This window comes from Pleurodeles waltl, chromosome 1_2, assembly GCF_031143425.1.
Source record: "Pleurodeles waltl isolate 20211129_DDA chromosome 1_2, aPleWal1.hap1.20221129, whole genome shotgun sequence".
Lineage (NCBI taxonomy): Eukaryota > Metazoa > Chordata > Amphibia > Caudata > Salamandridae > Pleurodeles > Pleurodeles waltl.
The window spans coordinates 168,093,010-168,113,888 of NC_090437.1; the positions used below are offsets into that span (position 1 = coordinate 168,093,010).

The 20,879-nt window shown below is 49.3% G+C and overlaps 1 protein-coding gene across 2 annotated transcripts in view; it reads right to left on the reverse strand.

Annotated features, from left to right (window-relative positions):
* Positions 1-20,879, reverse strand: part of LOC138298754 (zinc finger protein 34-like) — a 298,592-nt gene that overhangs the window by 183,783 nt on the left and 93,930 nt on the right. For both annotated transcript variants that reach the window (XM_069236900.1, XM_069236899.1), the window contains exon 3: positions 16,655-16,765. In XM_069236900.1, coding sequence (XP_069093001.1) covers positions 16,655-16,765 — 111 coding nt within the window. The remainder of the gene's footprint in view (positions 1-16,654; positions 16,766-20,879) is intronic.

The following is a 20,879-nucleotide window of genomic DNA, read 5'->3' on the forward strand; positions in this document are numbered from 1 at the left end:
TCTGGACCATCCTCCTGCAGAAAAGGCACCTGTCGTCGCAAAGCTAAGTTGTGAAGCATACAGCAGGCTACGATGATCTGGCACACCTTCTTTGGTGATTAGAATAGGGATCCACCTGTCATATGGAGGCACCTGAACCTGGCCTTCAGGAGGCCGAAGGTCCGTTCTATAATCCGCCGAGTTCGCCCAGGGGCCTCATTGTAGCGTTCCACTGACCTTGTCCTGGGATTCCTCACTGGGGTCAGTAGCCATGACAGGTTGGGGTAACCAGAGTCACCTGCAAATGCCGATGGACAACTGTTAGACACACACTAACCTGTAGGGATATCCCCAGGCCCAGACAACCATTCCCACTGTCTTGCTTCCAGATGCTCACCTAATAGCCACACACGGTGCCTCTGGAGTTGACCCATCACATAAGGGATGCTGCTATTCCGCAGGATGTAGGCGTCATGCACTGAGCCAGGGAATTTGGCATTCACATGGGAGATGTACTGGTCTGCCAAACACACCGTCTGCACATTCATGGAATGATAACTCTTCCGGTTTCTGTACACCTGTTCACTCCTGCGGAGGGGGGGGACCAAAGCCACACGTGTCCCATCAATGGCACCTATGATGTTGGGGATATGTCCCAGGGCATATAAATCACCTTTCACTGTAGCCAAATCCTCCACCTGAGGGAAAACGATGTAGCTCCGCATGTGCTTCAGCAGGGCAGATAACACTCTGGACAACACGTTGGAAAACATAGGCTGGGACATCCCTGATGCTATGGCCACTGTTGTTTGAAAAGACCCACTTGCAAGGAAATGGAGTGCTGACAGCACCTGCACTTGAGGGGGGATTCCTGTGGGATGGAGGATAGCTGACATCAGGTCTGGCTCCAGCTGGGTACACAGTTCCTGGATTGTGGCACGGTCAAGCCTGTAGGTGATGATCACATGTCTTTCCTCCATTGTCGACAGGTCCACCAGCGGTCTGTACACCGGAGGATGCTGCTATCTCCTCACATGTCCCAGCGGACGGTGCCTATGAAGGACAACAGCGAGCACAGAGTCAACCAACTCAGAGGTACGTACCCACAGTTTACACAGAACACGATTCATAATCCGAAAAGTGGCCTGTATGTGTGTTGAGGCTAGGCCTAGGTATGTGTGACGCAGTTAAAAATTAGGCCATGTGGGCCCCTGAAATGGCGGCTGCCTGACCTCTAAAGTGGGACAATGAGATATGAGGTAACTGCGCTGGCGTTGTACACCGTCGCGGTGGGCGGTCAAAGACCGCCGTGCAATGCTGCATTGGTTAACATTGGACCCTATGGGTCCCAGGAGCCAATGACGATGTACGCCGGTGGTGACGGTACGCACCGCCGCAGACGTGAGCGCCATTTTCTATCTGTTCAATCACTCGATACCTGATCTTAGACAGGAGAGGACCTACACTGCAAGTGCGGCTGTGACCTCGGTCTGGAAGAGACAATGGCTCGAGTGTTAGGGGAAAGGGCCCCTGCCTTCACATCGGAGGAGTTGGAGAAACTTGTGGATGGAGTCTTCCCCCAGTACACGCTGCTCTACGGTCCTCCAGACAAACAGGTAAAGACACTGGGAGCATGCTGTATGGGCTATGCCTGTGTGGAGTGGGGTGGATGAAAGATGGGGGGGGGGGGTGATTGAGGCGTGCATGAAACGACGATGAATGAATGTGCCACATGGCAAGGGTAGGGATGGGGGCCAATGACTGTGACGGTGCAGTTGGTAATAAAATTTCTCTTCCCCCTGTACAATTCATGTAGGTCAGCGCCCACCAGAAAAAATATATTTGTCGTGCCATCGCCAAGGACGTCCGTACCCTGGGGGTCTACCACAGACGGAGCACCCACTGCTGGAAAAGATGGGAGGACATTCGCCGCTGGAGCAAGAAGACGGCAGAGGCTCAGCTGGGGATGGCCTCCCAACGTGGGAGGGGTGCCCATCGCACCATGAACCCCCTGATGTTCAGGATCCTTGCGGTGGCGTACCCGGAGTTGGATGGGCGCTTGGGGGCATCACAGCAGCCACAAGGGGGTGAGTACACTCTCATCCTGCTGATTTTGCACGCAGTGGAGGTGTCTGGGTGGGGGAGGTGGGCTGTGGTTTTCCCTAGGCCAGGGCGAGTTTAGTAGGCAAGGTCTCTCCTTAAGGCAGGCCATGTGGCACCCCACCACACCTCTGTAGAGTGCCAAGTACACCTTGTCATGCCCCTGTGTCATCCATGTGTGCAGATGTCGTCCATAGCCTTGTAGGCCATGTCCCAGGGATTGAACAGTGGAGCCCAAGAGCGCGGCGTAGTGCAGGGGGCTTCTGTGTCTGTCGTGTCCGCCAATGGTAGCGGTAATGCATGCACTCAACATGTCTTTCTTCTGTCGCCCCCCCCCCCCCTTTTTGTGGTCTCCCTGTTCTTGTGTGCATTAGCATCATCAGGCGGAGGAGCAGTGGCACTGAAGCAGGCGGGAGCTGCATCCCACATGTCCCTGGAGGGCCACATTACAGAGTCGGATTTCACCAGTGGGACGGAGGGCGAGGGGAGCTCCACGGCGGGGACAGGAGCCGACACCAGTGACACAGACTCGTCCTCTGATGGGAGCTCCCTTGTGGTGGCGGCAACATCTGTGCCCCGGCATCTACAGGCACAGCGCCAACCCCCCTACCAGCACCCCCCTCCCAGCAGCCACTCAGCCTTTGCCCCGTGCCTGCGCATCCAGGAGGGTGGGCATCACCTTCGCCCTAGGCACCTCAGACCCTGCCCCAGTTACCCCTGCTGCCCTCAGTGAGGAGGCCATTGACCTCCTCAGGTCCCTCACTGTTGGGCAGTCTACCATTTTGAATGCCATCCAGGGTGTAGAAAGGCAGTTGCAACAAACAAATGCATTCCTGGAGGGCATTCATTCTGGTCAGGCGGCCCTTCAGCAAGCTTTTCAGACTCTGTCCTCAGCACTGATGGCAGCCATTGTCCCCGTCTCTAGCCTTCCCCTCCAACTTCCTCCACCCAGATCCAATCCCCTGTACCCCAATCTATCCCAAGCACACCTTCAGACCAGCATGCACACACGTCAACACACAAGGGACGCTCTGCCAAACATAAGCACCACACATCCCACAGGCACTCATGCAAGCATCACACAGATGCAGAGACACCAACATCCACTGCCTCCACTGTGTCCCCCTCCTCCTCGTCTCCCTCCTCCCTCCCTGTCTCGTTACACTCACACCTGCATGCACTACATCTACAGCCACTACAGCCATCACCAGCACACACACCACCACATCCCGCTCACGTGCAGTCACCACCCCCACTACCATTCACACGTCCCCTGTGTCCTCTCCCAGTGTGTCTGTGACGCCACCTCCCAAAATACACAAACGCAGGCACACACCCACCCAACAGCCATCCACCTCACAACAGCCTACAGCGCATGCACCTTCACCCAAAGTCACCAAACGTACACCTCCTACAACCACAATCTCTTCCTCCACTCCCAGACCCCCTCCAGCTACCCATCCCAGTGTCCCCAAAAAGCTTTTCCTGTCCAACCTTGAATTCTTTCTCACACCTCCCCCACCCCGTCCGTCTCCTAGGGCCCGACTCTCCAGGTCCCAACCTAGCACATCAGCCACAACATCTCCGGGACCACTGGTGCCTGTAGTCACCGGAATCAGGAGTGCACCGGCCACCAAGGCAGCCAGTGTGGCACGGAGCCACAGCACGGACAGTCCCCCACCTGTCAAGCATCAAAAGTTGGCCAGTGCCAGGCGGGAGAGGGGGAAGACTCCAGCCACCAAAGCCGCTCCCAGGGGTCCAGGTGGGAGTGTGGAGTCAGCTGCGACACCTTCCAAGGTGGGGAAGGGCCACAAGAAACCCGGCAAGTCTGGGAAGAGCAGCACGGCGGAGAAGACCGCCATCATCCCTGCTGCCCAGGAGGCCACCGCCAGCACCTGCCCTGCTGCCCAAGAGGCCACCGCCATCATCCCCGCTGCCCAGGAGGCCACCGCCAGCACAAGCCCCGCTGGGCTAGAGAGGACCGCCAGCACAAGCCCCACTGGGCTAGAGAGGACCGCCAGCACAAGCCCCGCTGGGCTAGAGAGGACCGCCAGCAGCTGAGTCACTGCAAAGGAGCCCGCTGCTACAAGCACCGCTGCTGAACAGGGCACCGCCACTACAAGCACCGATGCCAAGGACACCTCCGCCTTAAGCACCGCTGCCAAGGACACCGCGCTACAAGAACCGCTGGCAAGGACACCGCGCTACTAGCACCGCTGAACAGGGCACCGCCGCCTCAAGCACCGCTGCCAAGGACACTGCCGCCTCAAGCACCGCTGAACAGGGCACCGCCGCTACAAGCACCGCTGCCAAGGACACCGCGCTACTAGCACCGCTGAACAGGGCACCGCCGCCTCAAGCACCGCTGCCAAGGACACTGCCGCCTCAAGTACCGCTGAACAGGGCACCGCCGCTACAAGCACCGCTGCCAAGGACACCGCCGCCTCAAGCACCGCTGAACAGGGCACTGCCGCCTCAAGCACCGCTGAACAGGGCACCGCCGCTACAAGCACCGCAGGCCCATGAGCGCCAAAAGCTCTGATGATACTGAGGCCACCACAAGCAGGATGAAGCACTCTGGGCACAAGGCCCCCTCCAGAACCAGAGGAGAGATACATCCACTACCTCTGTCCTTGGCAGGATGAAGCACTCTGGGCACAACGCCCCATCCAGAACCAGTGGAGACTGACATCCACTACCTCAGTCCTTGGCAGGATGAAGCACTCTGGGCACAAGGCCCCCTCCAGAACCAGTGGAGATTGACATCCACTACCTCTGTCCTTGGCAGGATGAAGCACTCTGGGCACAAAACCCCCTCCAGAACCAGTGGAGATTGACATCCACTACCTCAGTCCTTGGCAGGATGAAGCACTCTGGGCACAAGGCCCCCTCCAGAACCTGTTGAGATTGACATCCACTACCTCTGTCCTTGGCAGGATGAAGCCCTCTGGGCACAAGGCCCCCTCCTGAACCAGTGGAGATTGACATCCACTACCTCTGTCCTTGGCAGGATGAAGCACTCTGGGCACCAGGCCCCCTCCAGCACCATTGGAGACTGTTATCCACTTGAGAGACTGTGCCTTTGCACTCCCCAGGATGGAACAGTGGGCAAACCACCCACTGTATAGACTTGAGAGACTGTGGCTTTGCACTCCCCAGGATGGAACAGTGGGCAAACCACCCACTGTATAGACTTGAAAGACTGTGGCTTTGCACTCCCCATGATGGAACTGTGGGCAAACCACCCACTGTATAGTTTTGAGACACTGTGGCTTTGCACTCCCCAGGATGGAACAGTGGGCAAACCACCCACTGTATAGACTTATGAGACTGTGGCTTTGCACTCCCCAGGATGGAACAGTGGGCATGTGGCCCCCTCGTGGATTTGGCGTCGTGCACTCATGCAGCTGAGGTTACCCCCTTTCCCTCCCCCTGAGGTACCTGTTTTATTGGGATCTGATGCCCCTGCAGTGTTCTCTCCGTCATGGTCGGGGATCTTGTGTGGGCCTTGCCCATACCGTGTGGGCCCAGTGTTCCACGGACTTCAAAGGAGCACTACCTGGACTACTATTGTTGATGTATATATTTGTTTATGGTGTGTATATATATTTTTGCGTACTGGATTTTAATATATTACAATGGTTACACTCATTTTTTTTGTCTTTGCATTCTTCCGGGGGTGTACCTGTAATGTATCATGCTGTATTGGTGTGTGTGTGTTGTGGTGGGTGAGGGTGGGGGTGTTGCGTGTTGCGTGTGTGTGTCCCTGTTTTTTCCCTCCCCTTTGTCGTAGGTGCAGTACTCACCGGGGTCTTCGCCACCGGCGTTCGTGCTCCTGGTCGAGGAGCAAGAAGATAAGGGCTGGCAGGATCTGCACCTCTGGTTCCATGGCGTCCTGATTCCTCGTGGGGTGTGTAGAGGTGAGCGTTTTCCCTTCGAAGTCCTGTTTCCGCCGTGTTTTTGTCCGCGGTGAATCCGCCCCAGAAAAGGTGGCGGATTGGCCTGTTGTGATGCTGTGGGCAGTACACTGTCCTCTGCCTGTCTGTTGGCGGTGACCGGCGAGCTCTTTGTTTGTACCGCTGTGGCTGTCGGAGTGTTAAAGTGGCTGTCCTTGTTGGCGGTTTCCGCCACGGTCGTAATTCCATTTTTTTTAACCACCGGCCTGTTGCCGGTTTTACCGCCGCTTTAACACCGTCCGCCAGGGTTGTAATGACCACCAATGTCTCTTTGCCAGTTGTGCCCTGATGAGGTGGTTTCTCAATGACACGTCCAGTGTCGGGGTATATCATTATTTGCTTTTGGTGTGAGTCCAACTGGTGCTGTAGTCTTTCGAGCATTGGCTCCACCAGCTCCAACGGATGCTACAAAAATGTATGCATTTTCGCTCTGACATGGATTCGGCAATGGAGTTTTCAGCGCCAATGTTTTCGGCTTCGAGGCTGGTCTTCTTCCGAGCTGACGTTTTTGGCTCCAAGTTTCAGCTGGAGACTCAGGTAGTAGATTTCAAGTCAGGGACATGCTGTCTATGCTGTTTTTTTTGGCACAGAGTCGAGGCTGGGTGTGTCTGATACAGCTAGTCGGTGTCAACCATGGCCCAAAGGCAGCAGTGGCCCAAATCCAGTCTTTGGTCGATGAGAGGGAGGCAGGGGACCCTTTGTAGAGACGTGCTGTGTTTGGGGTGGATATGGGGGGGGACGTTGCACTGTACTCACGGTTTGAAGTGATATCTTGCATCTCCATGTCAGAACCAGAGCTTTCTTCAGGAGGGAAGGTGGCCTAGTCAGCAGCAGATGGATCAATCAATCAATCAATCAGAGTTTATAAAGTGTAGTTACTGATCCGTTAGGGTCTCAAGGTGCTGCAGGGGCAGGGTGTAGCGTGTACCGGAGGTGGATTAAGAAAGCCATGTCTTCGGTTCCTTCTTGAAGCTGGGGAGGGAGGTGGCTTGTTGGATGTGGATGGGTAGGGCATTCTAGGTGGCTGCAGCGAGATAGGAGAAGCAGCGTCCTCCTGTTGTGGTTTTCCTGATGTGGGGTATTTCTGCGTGAGAGAGCTGGGCTGAGTGTAGGGTCCTGTGGGGTACGTGGAAGTTGAGTCGCTGGTTATGGTAGGAAGGTCCAGTGTTGTGGAGGGCTTTGCATGTGTAGTAGAGGATTTTGTAAGTGATTCTTTTCTCAGTGGGGAGCCAGTGCAGTGTGCGTAAGTGTTGTGAGATGTGGCAGTGTTGGGGCAGGTTGAGGATCAATCTGGCGGCGGCATTCTGGAAGTTTTGCAATTTGCACGTGAGTTTTTTGTTGATTCTGGCGTAGAGTGCGCCGCTGTAGTCCAGTCTGCTGGTGATGAAGGCGTGTGTGACGGTCCTTCTATGCTCGAGGGGGATCCATTTGAAGGTCTTGCGTAGGAGGTGGAAGGTGCGGAAGAAGGTGGAGGTGGCTGAGTTGATCTGATGATTCATGCTGACGTCAGGGTCCAGGATGATTCCGAGGTTGCGAGCTTGGCTGGTGGGGGTGGGTGGGTTTCCGATGGTGGCTGGCCACCAGGAGTCCCTCCATGCGTTGGGTTGAGGGCCCAGGATGAGTACCTCGTTCTTGTTTGTGACGGGCCTGTACCTCCTGTTCCAGATCTTCCCAACAGAAGAGGTTTGGTGTTTCATCGTCGCTTTGATCTATAAGTGTTTTCTTTGAACGAAAAGACCTGCAGGCCTCACAGGTCGCTTCTTCATGCTCGGGTAAAAGGGACAAACTGCACATCTGGTGGAAATTGGTGCGGGAAAACTTGGCATCGCAACGTGGAAAAAATGGAAAAGCATCCGTCCATTACCGAGTGGACATCTCTTGGAGGGAACGGCAAAGAGGAATTCCTCCCCGCAGGGCAAAGGCCCAAATATAGCATAATAAGCACATAATTCCACGTGTCTCTGTATAGCGTATGTTTAGAGGGTATTTGAGACTGGTTGCACTTAACAGTGTAGACAGCAATCTTATAAGTCCAGGAGACAGAGAGACCAAATGGCTTTGTGTCCCCAGAAAAGTGAAACACCCTGAAAAGAAAGTTCCTGTTTCTTCCCAACTATGCCCAATGCATCACTAGTACTGTTAGTTTTGTTATTACTGTTGACTTGGTTGTTAATTACCAGGTGAAGATCATACGGAGTTGTAACCAAGAACACAGTAGAGTAAATCAGATTTGCATCTTGTAAGTTATAAGTAAAACTGGATGACAAGCAAAGCTTGGGAGAGAGTAGCATTGAGACATGTTAAGTAAGGTAATGTTAGTGATGCAAGAGAATCTTTTAGCTATAGTGTTTAGTATAGTTATGTTGCATGTTGGTATGTATGATACTCTACATGGCTGTATCTGTATGACACACTAATGGCATATTTGGAGGGACCGTGTGACACTGGTACACCATTAGGAGTTGGTATCCGTGGAGCAAAGACATTTTGTGGTAGATAACATGGAAAGTAAAGCAGCAATGTGAAAGTAAATGACTGTCAGGGTAGGGGTATGCAAGCCATACATTACAAGACATTTATAAGTCAATTTTAGTTTGTGACAGGTTGTCCAGGAAGGATTCCAAATTGACTGCTTCATCAAAGAATAATGTCTTTCCATTGGCCATAACACTTATTTTCAATGGGCCTACAAAGGAGAAGGATTCAAGGCGTTCATTTTGTTCCTTTGGGTGAGAAAACTCTCAGAGTCACAGTTTCTTTGGCGTGATCTTATACCAATCTTGTGACCCTTCTAGAGGACACATTTAATTTCCCTCATTTGGTCCAGGCTTCTTTCTGTGTAGGAATAGCACAAGGGTCTGACAATCATTAGCTGGGGTTGATTCTGAGTAGTTTAGCATTTGGGTTGGCACTCTATGAGCCCTCTCAATTTCAAAGTCTTTCTTCAAGTCTGTTTTTAAGACTTGTGGTAGCCAGGTTTCTGAAAAAGACACACAAGATTCAGATTCTTTCTCTGTGTTTTCTGGTACTGAAAAAATTCCAAGATTTCCTCTCCGGTTTCTGTCCTCAAGAACCATAATCTCCTTTTCTAGGACTGCAATTTTTCTTGCAGTAATTGCAGACTTATTTTGGTTTGAAGATGTCTGGTCCTTAAATCTACTAATTATAAATTCTGCTTTGTCCATTCAGGTTGACATATTTTTGAGTTCTTTCCTGAGACTCTGCATTTCTGCTTACAGGATATCTGTGTTTGTCTTTGTTGACCTGGGTAAGCCATGGAGTGAGTTGAATTTCTCTAGTATCAGATCCATATTTGTCTTCGAATCTGATCTGTTTCTAATTGGTGAGTCAGGAACTGGGGGCTCTGATTTTGCTCTCTTTTGACCTACTTTTCATTCCTTCCTCTCTTTACCCTCTGGTCAGCGCCTGCCGCACCCCACTGTGCAGCTCCACCAGTGCTCCACCAATGTGCTGCTGCCCTACGTGCTGCTCTGCGAGCTCCGGTGCAGTGAGTTCAAGGCCTTCCTTCACCCGAAGGCTCCCGCCTGTGCCTCATCCCTGGTGGCCCAGAGATTTGCCTTTTTTTGCCTTTCATTCTGCCTTTGCTCTTTTTTCTGGTTGCCTTCGCTCTCTCATCGTCCCTTTACCGCCCTTGCCGCTGCTTTGCCCCTGTGCCCCCCTCTCTAAGCGTCGCTTTCCCCACCTTCCAGCTGACCACCCCTACCACCTCCCTGCCCTTCTTAATGGCAGCCATGCACAGCGGGCACGCTTCTGGCATGTCAAAGGAGCGCCAAAGGCAAGCCCGTCTGCACCCGTCTACCCCTGGACCGCGTCCAGTGCCATGGTCCCTGGCTTCCACATGGTACGACGCCAGTGCCCTCCACACCCTCAACACTGGAAGATCCACTGCCTGCTGCCTTGCCTCGCCTATGAGCACACAGGTCCCCTTTTCCTGCCCCTTCTCCTACCTCCGCACTCCAGGTCCACCCAGCAATCGCCCACCCAGACTTCTCAACTGCATGCTCAACACCCGCTCCCTCGTCAGACACGCCGTAGAGATTTGGGACCTGCTCGACACCAGCTCCCCAGACGGCACCTTCTTCATGAAACCTGGATAACCCCCAACTCAGCCCTAGATATTTCCACTGCCATCCCTGACAGCTACAAAATCATCCACAGAGACTGAATCAGCAGACCAGGCGGCGGCATCGCCATTGTCCACAGAAACTTCCTCCGCCACACGACCAGCTCAGACAACCACTGCCCCGGAATGGAACACCTCCATTTCCAGACTCAGACCAACCCGAACACCACCTACCGCAGCACCCTCACCTACAGACCCCAGGACCCTGCCCTCAATTCAGCTACTCCATAGCCGACTTCATCGCACCCCACACTCTCACTTCAACGGATTATATCCTCCTCAGTGACCTCAATTTCCATCTGGGCCACCTCAGCGACCAGTACACCTCATCCCTTCTAGAGAACCTCACCACCCTCAGACTCAAACAGCTAGTCAACTCTCCTACCCACTCAGCAGGACACACCTTGGACGGCGTCTTCTCTGCTGACAACAACGTCTCCATCGCACACACCTCCAAATTACACTGGACAGACCACCACTGCGTCCACTTCTCCTTCACCAAGAACACCGAACACCACCACGCCCAACGCCACTCCTGCAGAAACTGGAGCAAGCTCTCCGAAGCCCAACTCACTGAAGCCCTCCGCCACACCCCACCACTGGACACCACGGATGCCAATGCCTCAGCCCGTAACCTCCACTAATGGATCTCCGACTGCGCCAAAACTATGCCCCCCCCCTCAGTAAAACCTCCAACAATCAACACCACAAGAAAACCAGATGGTTCTCCCTGACCTCCAAGAATCCAAGCGTACCTGCACACGGCTCGAGAGAAAGTTGAGAAGCAGCAAGAATATGGCAGGCCACAAAGCTTTCAAAATCGATGACACCGCACACCACCTACTCATCAGAACAGCAAGAAAATTGGCCATTCAGGAACTTATAAATGACAACGCCCACAACAGCAAGGAACTCTTCAAAGTGGTCAAAGAATTCACCAAACCCAGCATGGACACCATAGACATCCCTCCCTCCCAAGACCTCTGTGACAACCTTGCCACTTTCTTCCACCACAAGATCCAAGACATTTATGATGGATTCATTACCCGAGACTTACCCACCTTGCCCACTCGCACCCAAAGACCCCACCCCACCGCCAACCCTACACCACTGGACCCCCCCACAACTTGGAAGACACTCTCAAGATCATGAAATCAATCCACTCCAGAGCACCCTTGGGCTCCTGCCCCCACCACATCTCCAACCAAGCCGGCACCACCATCAACTGCTCCATTGAGGCCACCACCTTCTCAGAAGACTGGAAACATGTGGAGATCAACCCTCTGCAGACCCAACGGACCAGAAAAACTACAGACCCATCTCACTACTCCTCTACCCAACCAAACTCATTAAGAAGGCCTCCAACACCCAGCTTACCAAATTCATCGAGACCAACCACATCCTGGACCCCTCCCAATCCGGATTCAGGAGCAACCACAGTACCGAGATCGCACTCCTCACAGTCACAGATGACATCCGCAACCTCTTTGATCACGGCAAAACAGCAGCCCTGATCCTCCTGGGCCTATCAGTGGTCTTCGATACAGTCTCCCACACTATCCTCTGCACCAAACTACATGACGCTACCCCCAGCGGGAAGGCTCGTGTGGATACGCTCCTTCCTTACCGGTGGAATCCAGAGAGTTCAGCTCTCACCCTTCACCTCAAAACCGACAGACCAGTGCAGTGTACCCCAGGACTCCTCCCTGAGCCCCACCCTCTTCAATATCTACATGACTCTGCTTGCTAATATCGTCAGACACCATGGTCTCAACATCCTCTCCTGCGCCAAAAACAACACCCAGCTGATTCTCTCCCTCACTGACGAATCAACAACGGGCAAGAACAATTTCCACAACAGAATGAAGGCAGTCGCCGCCTGGATGAAGACAACTGTCTCAAGCTCAACTCTGACAAGACTGAGGTCCTCATCCTGGGCTCCTCTGCCTGGACGACCCCTAGTGGCCCGCAGACCTCAGGGCCCTCCCCTCACCTCACTCACCGACCACACATGCAACCTCGGCATCATCCTTGACTCCTCGCTCTCAATGGCCCGCCAAGTCAACGCCATCTCATCATCGTGCTTCCACATGCTTCACCTGCTCTGAAAGATCTTTAAATGGATCCCCATTGAGGCAACAAGAACAGAACAGAACCCAGGCACTCGTCAGCAGCAAACTCGACCACGACAACGCACTATATGCCGGCATCACCAAGAAACTCCAAACAAGACTCCAGAGAATCCAGAATGCCGCGGCCACACTCATCCTGGACATCCCCCGCAAACAACCACATCAGCACACACCTGAGAGACTTCCACTTGCTACCAGTCAACAAAAGCATCACCTTCAAACTCCTCACTCACACGTACAAGGCCCTACCCAACACTGGACCCGCCTACCTCAACCACTGCCTCTCCTTCTACACTCCGACCAGACAGCTTTGCTCCAGTCAGCTGGCCCTCACCTCCACCCCTAGGATCCACAAGAACTCAGTTGGAGGAAGATCGTCCTTCTACCTCGTGGCACACACCTGGAACACGCTATCTCTTCACCTCACCTCAGGCAATCCCCCTCACTGATCCAGATCAGGAAGGACTTCAAGACCTGGCTCTTTGACTGATCCGCATCCTCGCCACAGCGCCCTGAGACCCGCCAGGCGATAAGCCACACTTTATAAATACCTGATTGTTTGATTGATGTCTCTCTCTTTGTCCTTTGGATCTGACATATTCCTAATAGTAGGGTTTCTCGAAGGCTCAGAATGGCGCCAGGTGTAACGTGACTGACTTGGTTAAGGACTATGGGTAGCTATCTCTTTTGTATGTTTAACACCGTGTTCAGTGTTTCTGTCACAAGGTAGAAGGTGTTCTGTGTCACAGGCCTTGGGAATCTCTCTGACTAGGATAGGGTCATGGGAATTTAGGCCTCGGTAAACACAAGGGACCCATATTGCAAGTGAATAGAGCCTTGAACCCTTAGTAGGTTAGGCAGGAGCCTAAAGAAAATAGCAGACCTCTAGTGTAAGGATAAGTGTCATCTGACATGATGGGCAAAATGAGTGGGGGACAGCAACTCCATAAGTGTGCTTCGCTGAACTCTCTCAGGGCAACCAACACAACTTGTCATTCCTTGATATATTGGAATTCGTCAATATCAGATGTTGAGCGCTGGGTGCTTCCTGAATGCAAAACAGTAGAGGCTGTGCATAGAACTGGCAGAGCAGACAAGCTCCGGGTACGAAAGATCATAGCTACACAGACATCACAAACTTCACAATCTTTACAAGCTGCTATGTGAAATGGCGACAGTGGAAGAGTGGGACCTTAGCATCAGTCTCTTATCTTATGTAGCTTTTTAATTATGAGCTTACAGAGCTTGTGCGGTTGTTTTGTCTTACAGCTGTATGATGGAAGCCAGGCACTCTGTCGCTCTACAAATAAGTCAGGGTGGGGGCACCTAGAAGGTGACACCTTGGATTGGTCAAATGGTGCGACATGGGTATTATTGACCGATCTACCATCCATGCTTCAGGGTGGCCCAGAAGGGCTCAGCAACAGTATTGGGAGGCTGCCATCTTGTCTGAAGTTGTGGTTAAGCGTGCTGGTCAATTCTCATTGTCAGTCAAGAGACTTGAGGGCAAGCAGTCGCTTAGTCAAGGGACCTACTGGGCACCTCCACCAAGTAGGGACAGGTAGAAGTCACACCGAGCTATGTCAGAAGTAGTCTGGAGAAGTTCAGCCTGCCTCGTCTCAGGAGGCTGCCATCTTGTCTAGTAGGGTGGTGAGCAATGCCACCTGGGTCTCGATCTTGCTTGCGGATGGGCCGCTACCGAGGTTAGGTTTTAACTGGAGTCTTCACCCGTTCAGAGATGCTTCATTGCTCGGGGGAAAGAAATGACAGGAAGTCATGTTAAAGAGCGTCACTCTCGCTCGCTGTTGCAGTGGAGCGGCGAGATCATGCAGCCAACTCGCCCAGACTCAAGCTACATCCCCCATGTTATGGTAGTTTAAAACATGATTGGCCTAAGAAATGTGTTGCAGAGGAGACAAGAACCCTATGAAAAACTGAGTAAGTAGAAGTTTAAGGATTTTCTACATTTGGGAAGGGAAACATGATTATGCAGTTCACTTCGGTTTTTGCTGGCAGACATCACGGAGACACAAAATGTACAATGATGAATTATCAGTGTGTGTAAACTTCTCCACCTTGTCTTCTCAAATCACTTACATATAAAGCATGTATATGTTCACATGTTGGTAAGTGGAAACGAGATCTGCATAGTAAAAAACAACTCAGTAATTTTCAATCGAATACCTATGTATACAAACGTGAGGAGAGAGGAATTAAAACCTATGACATCCTCCCTAAGAAACAAGCATCTCACAAAAAATTATAGTAAGCTTTGATTTACTTTCAGTGTGTGTTTTGTTGTACTTCTTGAAAAAAGGATATTCATTACTTTGTAAAAATAGAACTCCCTCACTATTTGTGACATACTCCATCATCGGCTTTACATCCCAACAAAGTGTGTGTCGGGGTGGGCTCTAGAGCTCTAGTGGGAGCTACTGTTGTTTTTGTTTCTTTATTTCTCCATGAAGTGTGGGGTTAGATTATGCTGTTGAATAGTAAAAATGCCTTGGAAAATCTCTAAGTTTATTGGGTTTAATTTTTCCCAGGGTGCATTAAAATCAAAACTTTAGATAGTTAGGGAAACTATTTATCCCTCCATCCTAATGAGGCAACATACGTCAGCCTCTTTTGCTAACACCCACAGTGTCACAAGGCAAAGCAAGCACTGACTTCTACACCTGCACTGAGGCTTCTGATTACATCAACCTCTTCACATTGTATTGACATTAATAATAAAAGGGTTCGCTCCTGACTACTAGAGCAGGATCATGGGGAACAAAATAAGCCCACTGCGTACTCCTGAGTGGCAGAGCTCCTGCCTTGCTGGCATTCTTTGCTGCAGCAACCCATCTTGTAGAAGAATTAGAAAACACTGTCTAAGGTTTCACTGTCATTGTGACTGAACATCCATTCTGTAGCTGTTCCTGCTCATGGTGAAAACACACCACTGTTTCACTGCCCAAATGACCAGAAACAAGATTTTTTTGTTCTTGCCAGCTAGGTGTCTTGCTTTGAACTTAGCCTCTTTGACGCTCACCTCTCAAGAGTGCGAGTCACATGATTGCCTATTAGCCACCTAGCCCCTGAGCAAACCTCACATTGACCTGTTCGATACGCCAATACCCAACAGTGAACTTGTTTATTTTGTAGATGATTCATGCTTCAGAACTTTTGTCGGAAGCCTTGCAGCTCAATATGCTGTATGTTTCCAACATGAAGTTGTAAAACGTGCACTTGGCCCAGGTGGCAGAGAGTGTTGCCCTCCTCACCCATGATTGTAAGCCACAAAAAAGGTTGTTACTGTATCTAAAGATTGTACATAGGCACTTGGGAGTGACCTGCGACTTTGACATGGATTTAGTAAAGGGTTCCTCACTTTTGCAGGGACCCCCATTAAAAGTGGCATGTATGTTAAAAATCTATTAGGCACCCTTGTGTTGTCTTTCAACACTGCTGTTGTCAATTGTGCTGCTCATCAATCTCTACAAGATGAAGTGTCTCGGGGAAATGATTTTGCCGAAAAAAGTCCTAAGAAAGCTGTCCCATCTTCTATTGAAATGTTGCTCTAATTCATGTGCTTGTAAAGTAACAATGGACTGGAATGGGGCTGAGTGATTGTAAGAGGCTGACATTACTTCAACAATTCCCTCCAGCATGTCTTTTAATACTTTAGTGTGTCGCCCTAAATGGGAAAGGTATGCCCCAAAATTGGTCCCATGCACAATGTGCTACTGGAACCAAGCTATACCTGGCAGATGAGACCTTATTAGGGCAAAACCGGTCCTGAATTTCTTGTTTTCCAGTTTTGGAAGGACCTGACCCGGCAGTTCGGGCTGGACTGCTCCCATTGGAGCAGGGTCAAGACTGATTTGCATATGGTCAGGTTCAAACTGAGCTGGCATCGGGTGAAAAATGATGATGAACAGGGTTGTGGCCCAAGTGATTCCCAGGATCTGCTATTAATTCAAGCATTCCATTCATAATTTTTTGGATACTTCAGAGCACATGTACTGTTCCACTTGTGATCGTTTCTAGTTTCCATCAACATGTGAATAATTTCTTAATCGTACCACCTTGCTTGACATTAAAATTGTTCACTTTCTTAATAAGCAGGCATTTAGCTTTGCATGCACATGCACATGCTTCTGATTCCCAACAGTTCCTATGCTTGGTTATCTATTCCCAGTTGTTTGGAATTAGAGAGAGCCTGAAAGGCTCTACTTAAGTAAGTATGTTTCTGTTCAGGTCTGTGAGGGTGGAGTACCTTTGATGTGGGTTAGTGACTGAATGTGTCAATTTGCTAATAGAAATGTTAGATACTTATTAAAGCACTAGTCACTCACCTGCAGAATTACCATCTTTTTGCTTTTTCTCCAAGTCCAGGTGGTCCGCGAGGCGCACATCTTCCTTTTCTTTGTCTTTCACTGAGCACAAACTATTAGCAATCAGAGGGCCTGTTTTGTAAATAAAAAGCAATGTATTCATAACATACACAACAAAGGTTACTTAAAATATAAGGCAGTAGTGTTAACATGGGAAGTTGGGTTTAGTTAGAGAAACACTTGTATTGCATCGTTTATATTGCATCTCTATGTCACCATGTTCAGTATCTGCCGAGTTGCGGAAAGTCTGCCTTTTATTAGGGCTTCACAAATCGGCAAATGATCAATGGACCAGAGGTAAGGTCAAGTAACTTAATAAAGTTATTAGACTTACCACTCAATCTTGTTTAATGTAGGAATAAAATATATATTTTAGGTTCAGGTATTATAATTTGTTCAAAATGTACATTTGAGGGAGGGGTGGTGGCCTAGTGCACTAACACATCCACTAGAGGGATCTGTGTCAGACCTCATGGCTATAGACTTAAATGGGTTCACTCAGCCTTTAATCTTTCCAGGGTTGGTAAAATGAGTATCATTAAGTTGGGTAACAACAAACATCTGTTATCCGTCAACAGCTTGAAAAGACTGTCCCCAAAGTGTATGCAGCATCTACAAGTAAGTCTATTAAGTATTTTCATGTTTACTGATTTTTATCATATGCTTATCAGTTCTTTAATGGAGTCAGCTACATTGAGGAAGAAGGGATTTGGGACATGACTGGCTCTGCCCTGACTAGTGCACATTCCCATGCAAGAATGTTATACGACTGATTCTTCCCCACTCCTCCTTTAAGCGGTGATCCTCACAAGGGACTGTTTATTAGTGTACTGTGTTGTGCTACTGGCAAACTTCACTAGCTAGGGTGAGGTAGGGAGCTGCTGTAAGACCTGAGAGCTGTAACAGAGTCAACTTGCTGGTAGACTGCCGGGAGCTGTGCTTTATAGTCCGCAGCCGCGGAAACAGATTGCATGGCTTGCCTGGGTACTGCGGAGTCCCAGTGCAGCCCTGCAGTGAGCGGTACAGCAACTCGGTCCCTGTGTCTTCATCAGTTGCCAGAAAATGTTGCGCAGTAAAGTGGAGTCACATGTGGGTCTGGGCAGGGCAGGGCGTTCGCAGGTCTAGCATTATGGAGCGGTAGCGGGTCCAGGTGGCAGCATAGCTTGCCACTGTTAGCCCCCAATACCAGTGTTTTTAGGTCTCTGCTAGACAGTGATTTTGCTCTCTCTTCAAGGCATATTGTATATACTTTGTCGGCTTCAGACCGCCCATAGGCTTCCCATTTGCTGGTTCCATTGTTGCGCTCCAATTCTTCCTTCCCATTTGTCCATGGCATGCATTTCTCATGCCTCTTCCTGTGTTTAGCCATCCCTGAGAACAGGAACCAAGTACCAAATCAATACACTGGTCATCATTTTAGCATGTGTTTTAAGAACTACTTTTTTCTTTCTTGAAAAGCAATTCACACGATTGGTCCTGTTTTCACCAGCTCTCAGCTCCACTCCATTTTTGTAAACAGGTCTGTAAATTTTATTCTTATCTCATCACATTTGGTGAGCATTCAAAGACCAAGATCAAATGTCAAACGCTGTTTTCCGAGGGTGCCTGTTTATTTAGTGTCCCGGTGTTGCTTGTTCTTTGTGCATATGGTTTGGTTGAAGTGGGGGCTGGAGAGGGTAATGTTTCTAAATGTAAATCGCAATCCACAGTGGGAGATTCACCCCTTGGAGTCCAAGAAGACTGGTTTGCTATTTTATGTTCTAAACTGGACCTCCCCTAGTGGATGATTGCAAACCTACCCGCCAGGAAGTCCTGCATACACAACTTTATTCCATCTAAGGTGAGCGCGTTGGAAACTCACTTATTTGAAGCAAATTCATCTTAGTTGCACTCCATAAGTATCACTTGCTCTAAAAAATAAATAAAAAATAAACTATTTGAAGAACGTCTGGATTGAAACTGTCCCTGCCTGCTTATTACTATGTTATTTTCGGATTAAACCAAGTTTTTTTTTTAACTCAATGATTCTCTTTTAATAATACGTATCAGTGTGTTTTCTACTCATTGCTGTATCTGGCTGACAAGCTTGAGGGGCACAAATTGTGCACTGGCACCACCTAGAGGCCAACTTGTTCACAGTTAAATACTTATTGTTTCCTAATGTGACCCTTCCCGGTCAACTGCTGTCAGTAAATTAGTAGCGCTTGAAAGGGGTTTACACTTTTCTTGCATAGCTCCTCTGAAGTAAAACTCTTCCAGTTTATGTGCAAGAATTATTTATTCGTAAATGGAATATAAATACATAAAACGCATGTTTTATCCATATGTAAAGTTTACAAAATACTGCTCATTGTGGAAGATACCACACCAGCGAGGTGCATATGGTACATTTGTACAGCAATTCGTTTTTTTTATTGCTGATTTTTTTATTTTTATGCCTGAGTGTTGCCGGTACCGCATGATTTTGTTTTGCCTAGGTTGTTTGTGTTTGTCGAGAGATAAATGGGTTTAATAAAGTAGTGGGAGATATGGCTTGAGGGAACTGGTTGCAGACATGGAGGTTCTTGGTGTGATCATCAGGGCTGCTCTGGTTCCACTAGCGGCCCACATCATAACCTTGCACAAATGTTGTAGTATTGTGTTGTAACAGTCTAGTCTGCATTGCAGGTCTTCGATCAAACTGGTGCCTTTTGTGGATACATCGGGTGGGGATAGTGTGGGAAGTGCACAGAAGAGTGCAAATCATTGGCTCCACCTGCAGTAAGTAGCATGAAATAGTGCATATTCCTATTAAAAAAAATCACACTTCATGAGGGTGCCTCTCTGTCAGTGCTATTGTATTTTCAGTCAACAACTAAGCATGCTGGGATGTGTACCCCTACACCAAAAACAGGTAACATATAACTAGCCCCATTAACTTTACAGCTGTTGTCCTAGTTTCCAAAGTCCAAGTATGACTTGCTGCTCTAGTCCAGGATCTTTCTTTGTATTCTGGGACTAGTAACCAACATCAAGGCCAAATTCAGCTTCAGACTGTTGGACTGAGAGGGGCTGCTAAAATAGTGCAGCTGTAAACCTTGACACTCTGTGATGCTAAATCTTAGCGTATACCTGCATACTGGGCAACTGGCATGGGGTTTAATTTAACTTTCTAAACTGAAAGTGTACCTTGGTCACACCCATTAGCAGATCAGTATTCTCAATTCTGTTGCTCATAATATGAAATGAGAGGTTGAAGGCTGGGGTACTGGGCAGCAGCCGTTCATGTTAACCTTCCCTCAAAACTAAAAATAAAAAACTGACCATCATATGAGTAAAGGTAGAGACTTTAGGCAGCAGTTCTTGACACTGCAGCGCACAGCACATAAGCAAGCATATGGTTATTATGTTACACAGTTACAGGTTAAAAGTAAATGATCAGTAAAAGTCATCCAGTCGGATAGCTCAGTGGTTTGAGTGCCTTAAGCAGGTATGTGTGTGTAACATGCAAGTCAAAAGTATGAATTGCACTAAGGCAGGAGGTACCTTCTGTTCTTGAGAGGTGAACAAATTAAGTATCATGATTTTACTAGGTAATTTTTGTAGCACTCGTTAAAGGGAACTGACGTTTCATACTGTATTTTGCTCTCTATCAAATGGTAAATGTAATTTGAGATGGCTTGTTCATGTATGCCCGTGGTTACACAAAGGAGTAACCGTGCATCAGCTGTTGGAATTTGGGTGCTGCATCTGCCTGGGGAACACTTACCATTTGGTTATCACCTGTCTGTTTCAGGGGAGCGTTCATGTTTGCACATTATCAGCACGTTGAATGCAGCTGCAGTTCAGTCTGAAAGGCCATCTTCCACATTATCAGTGTGTTGGGTGCATCTGCAGTTGAGTCTGAAAGGCCATCTCCCATCCCCTTCCCCATTCAACTGTTAAACCTTCGATTATCTCTCAAAGATCAGGACGGAAAAACAGTACTCTGGATTTTTCTATTTTCCCCAGCCTCTGAGCTTTTCCCTCTCCACCTTTTAGAGACATCCTAGTACTTACTGACAACCCTCTTACCAATTTGTATCAACTAAGGATCTTCTATACCTTCACCTTTGAGAACTCCTATGTATATTCATTTTCCTTAACAAGACCTTTTAAATATAAAAAAATAAAAACCTATTATATCTAATATACAGTAGTAAACACC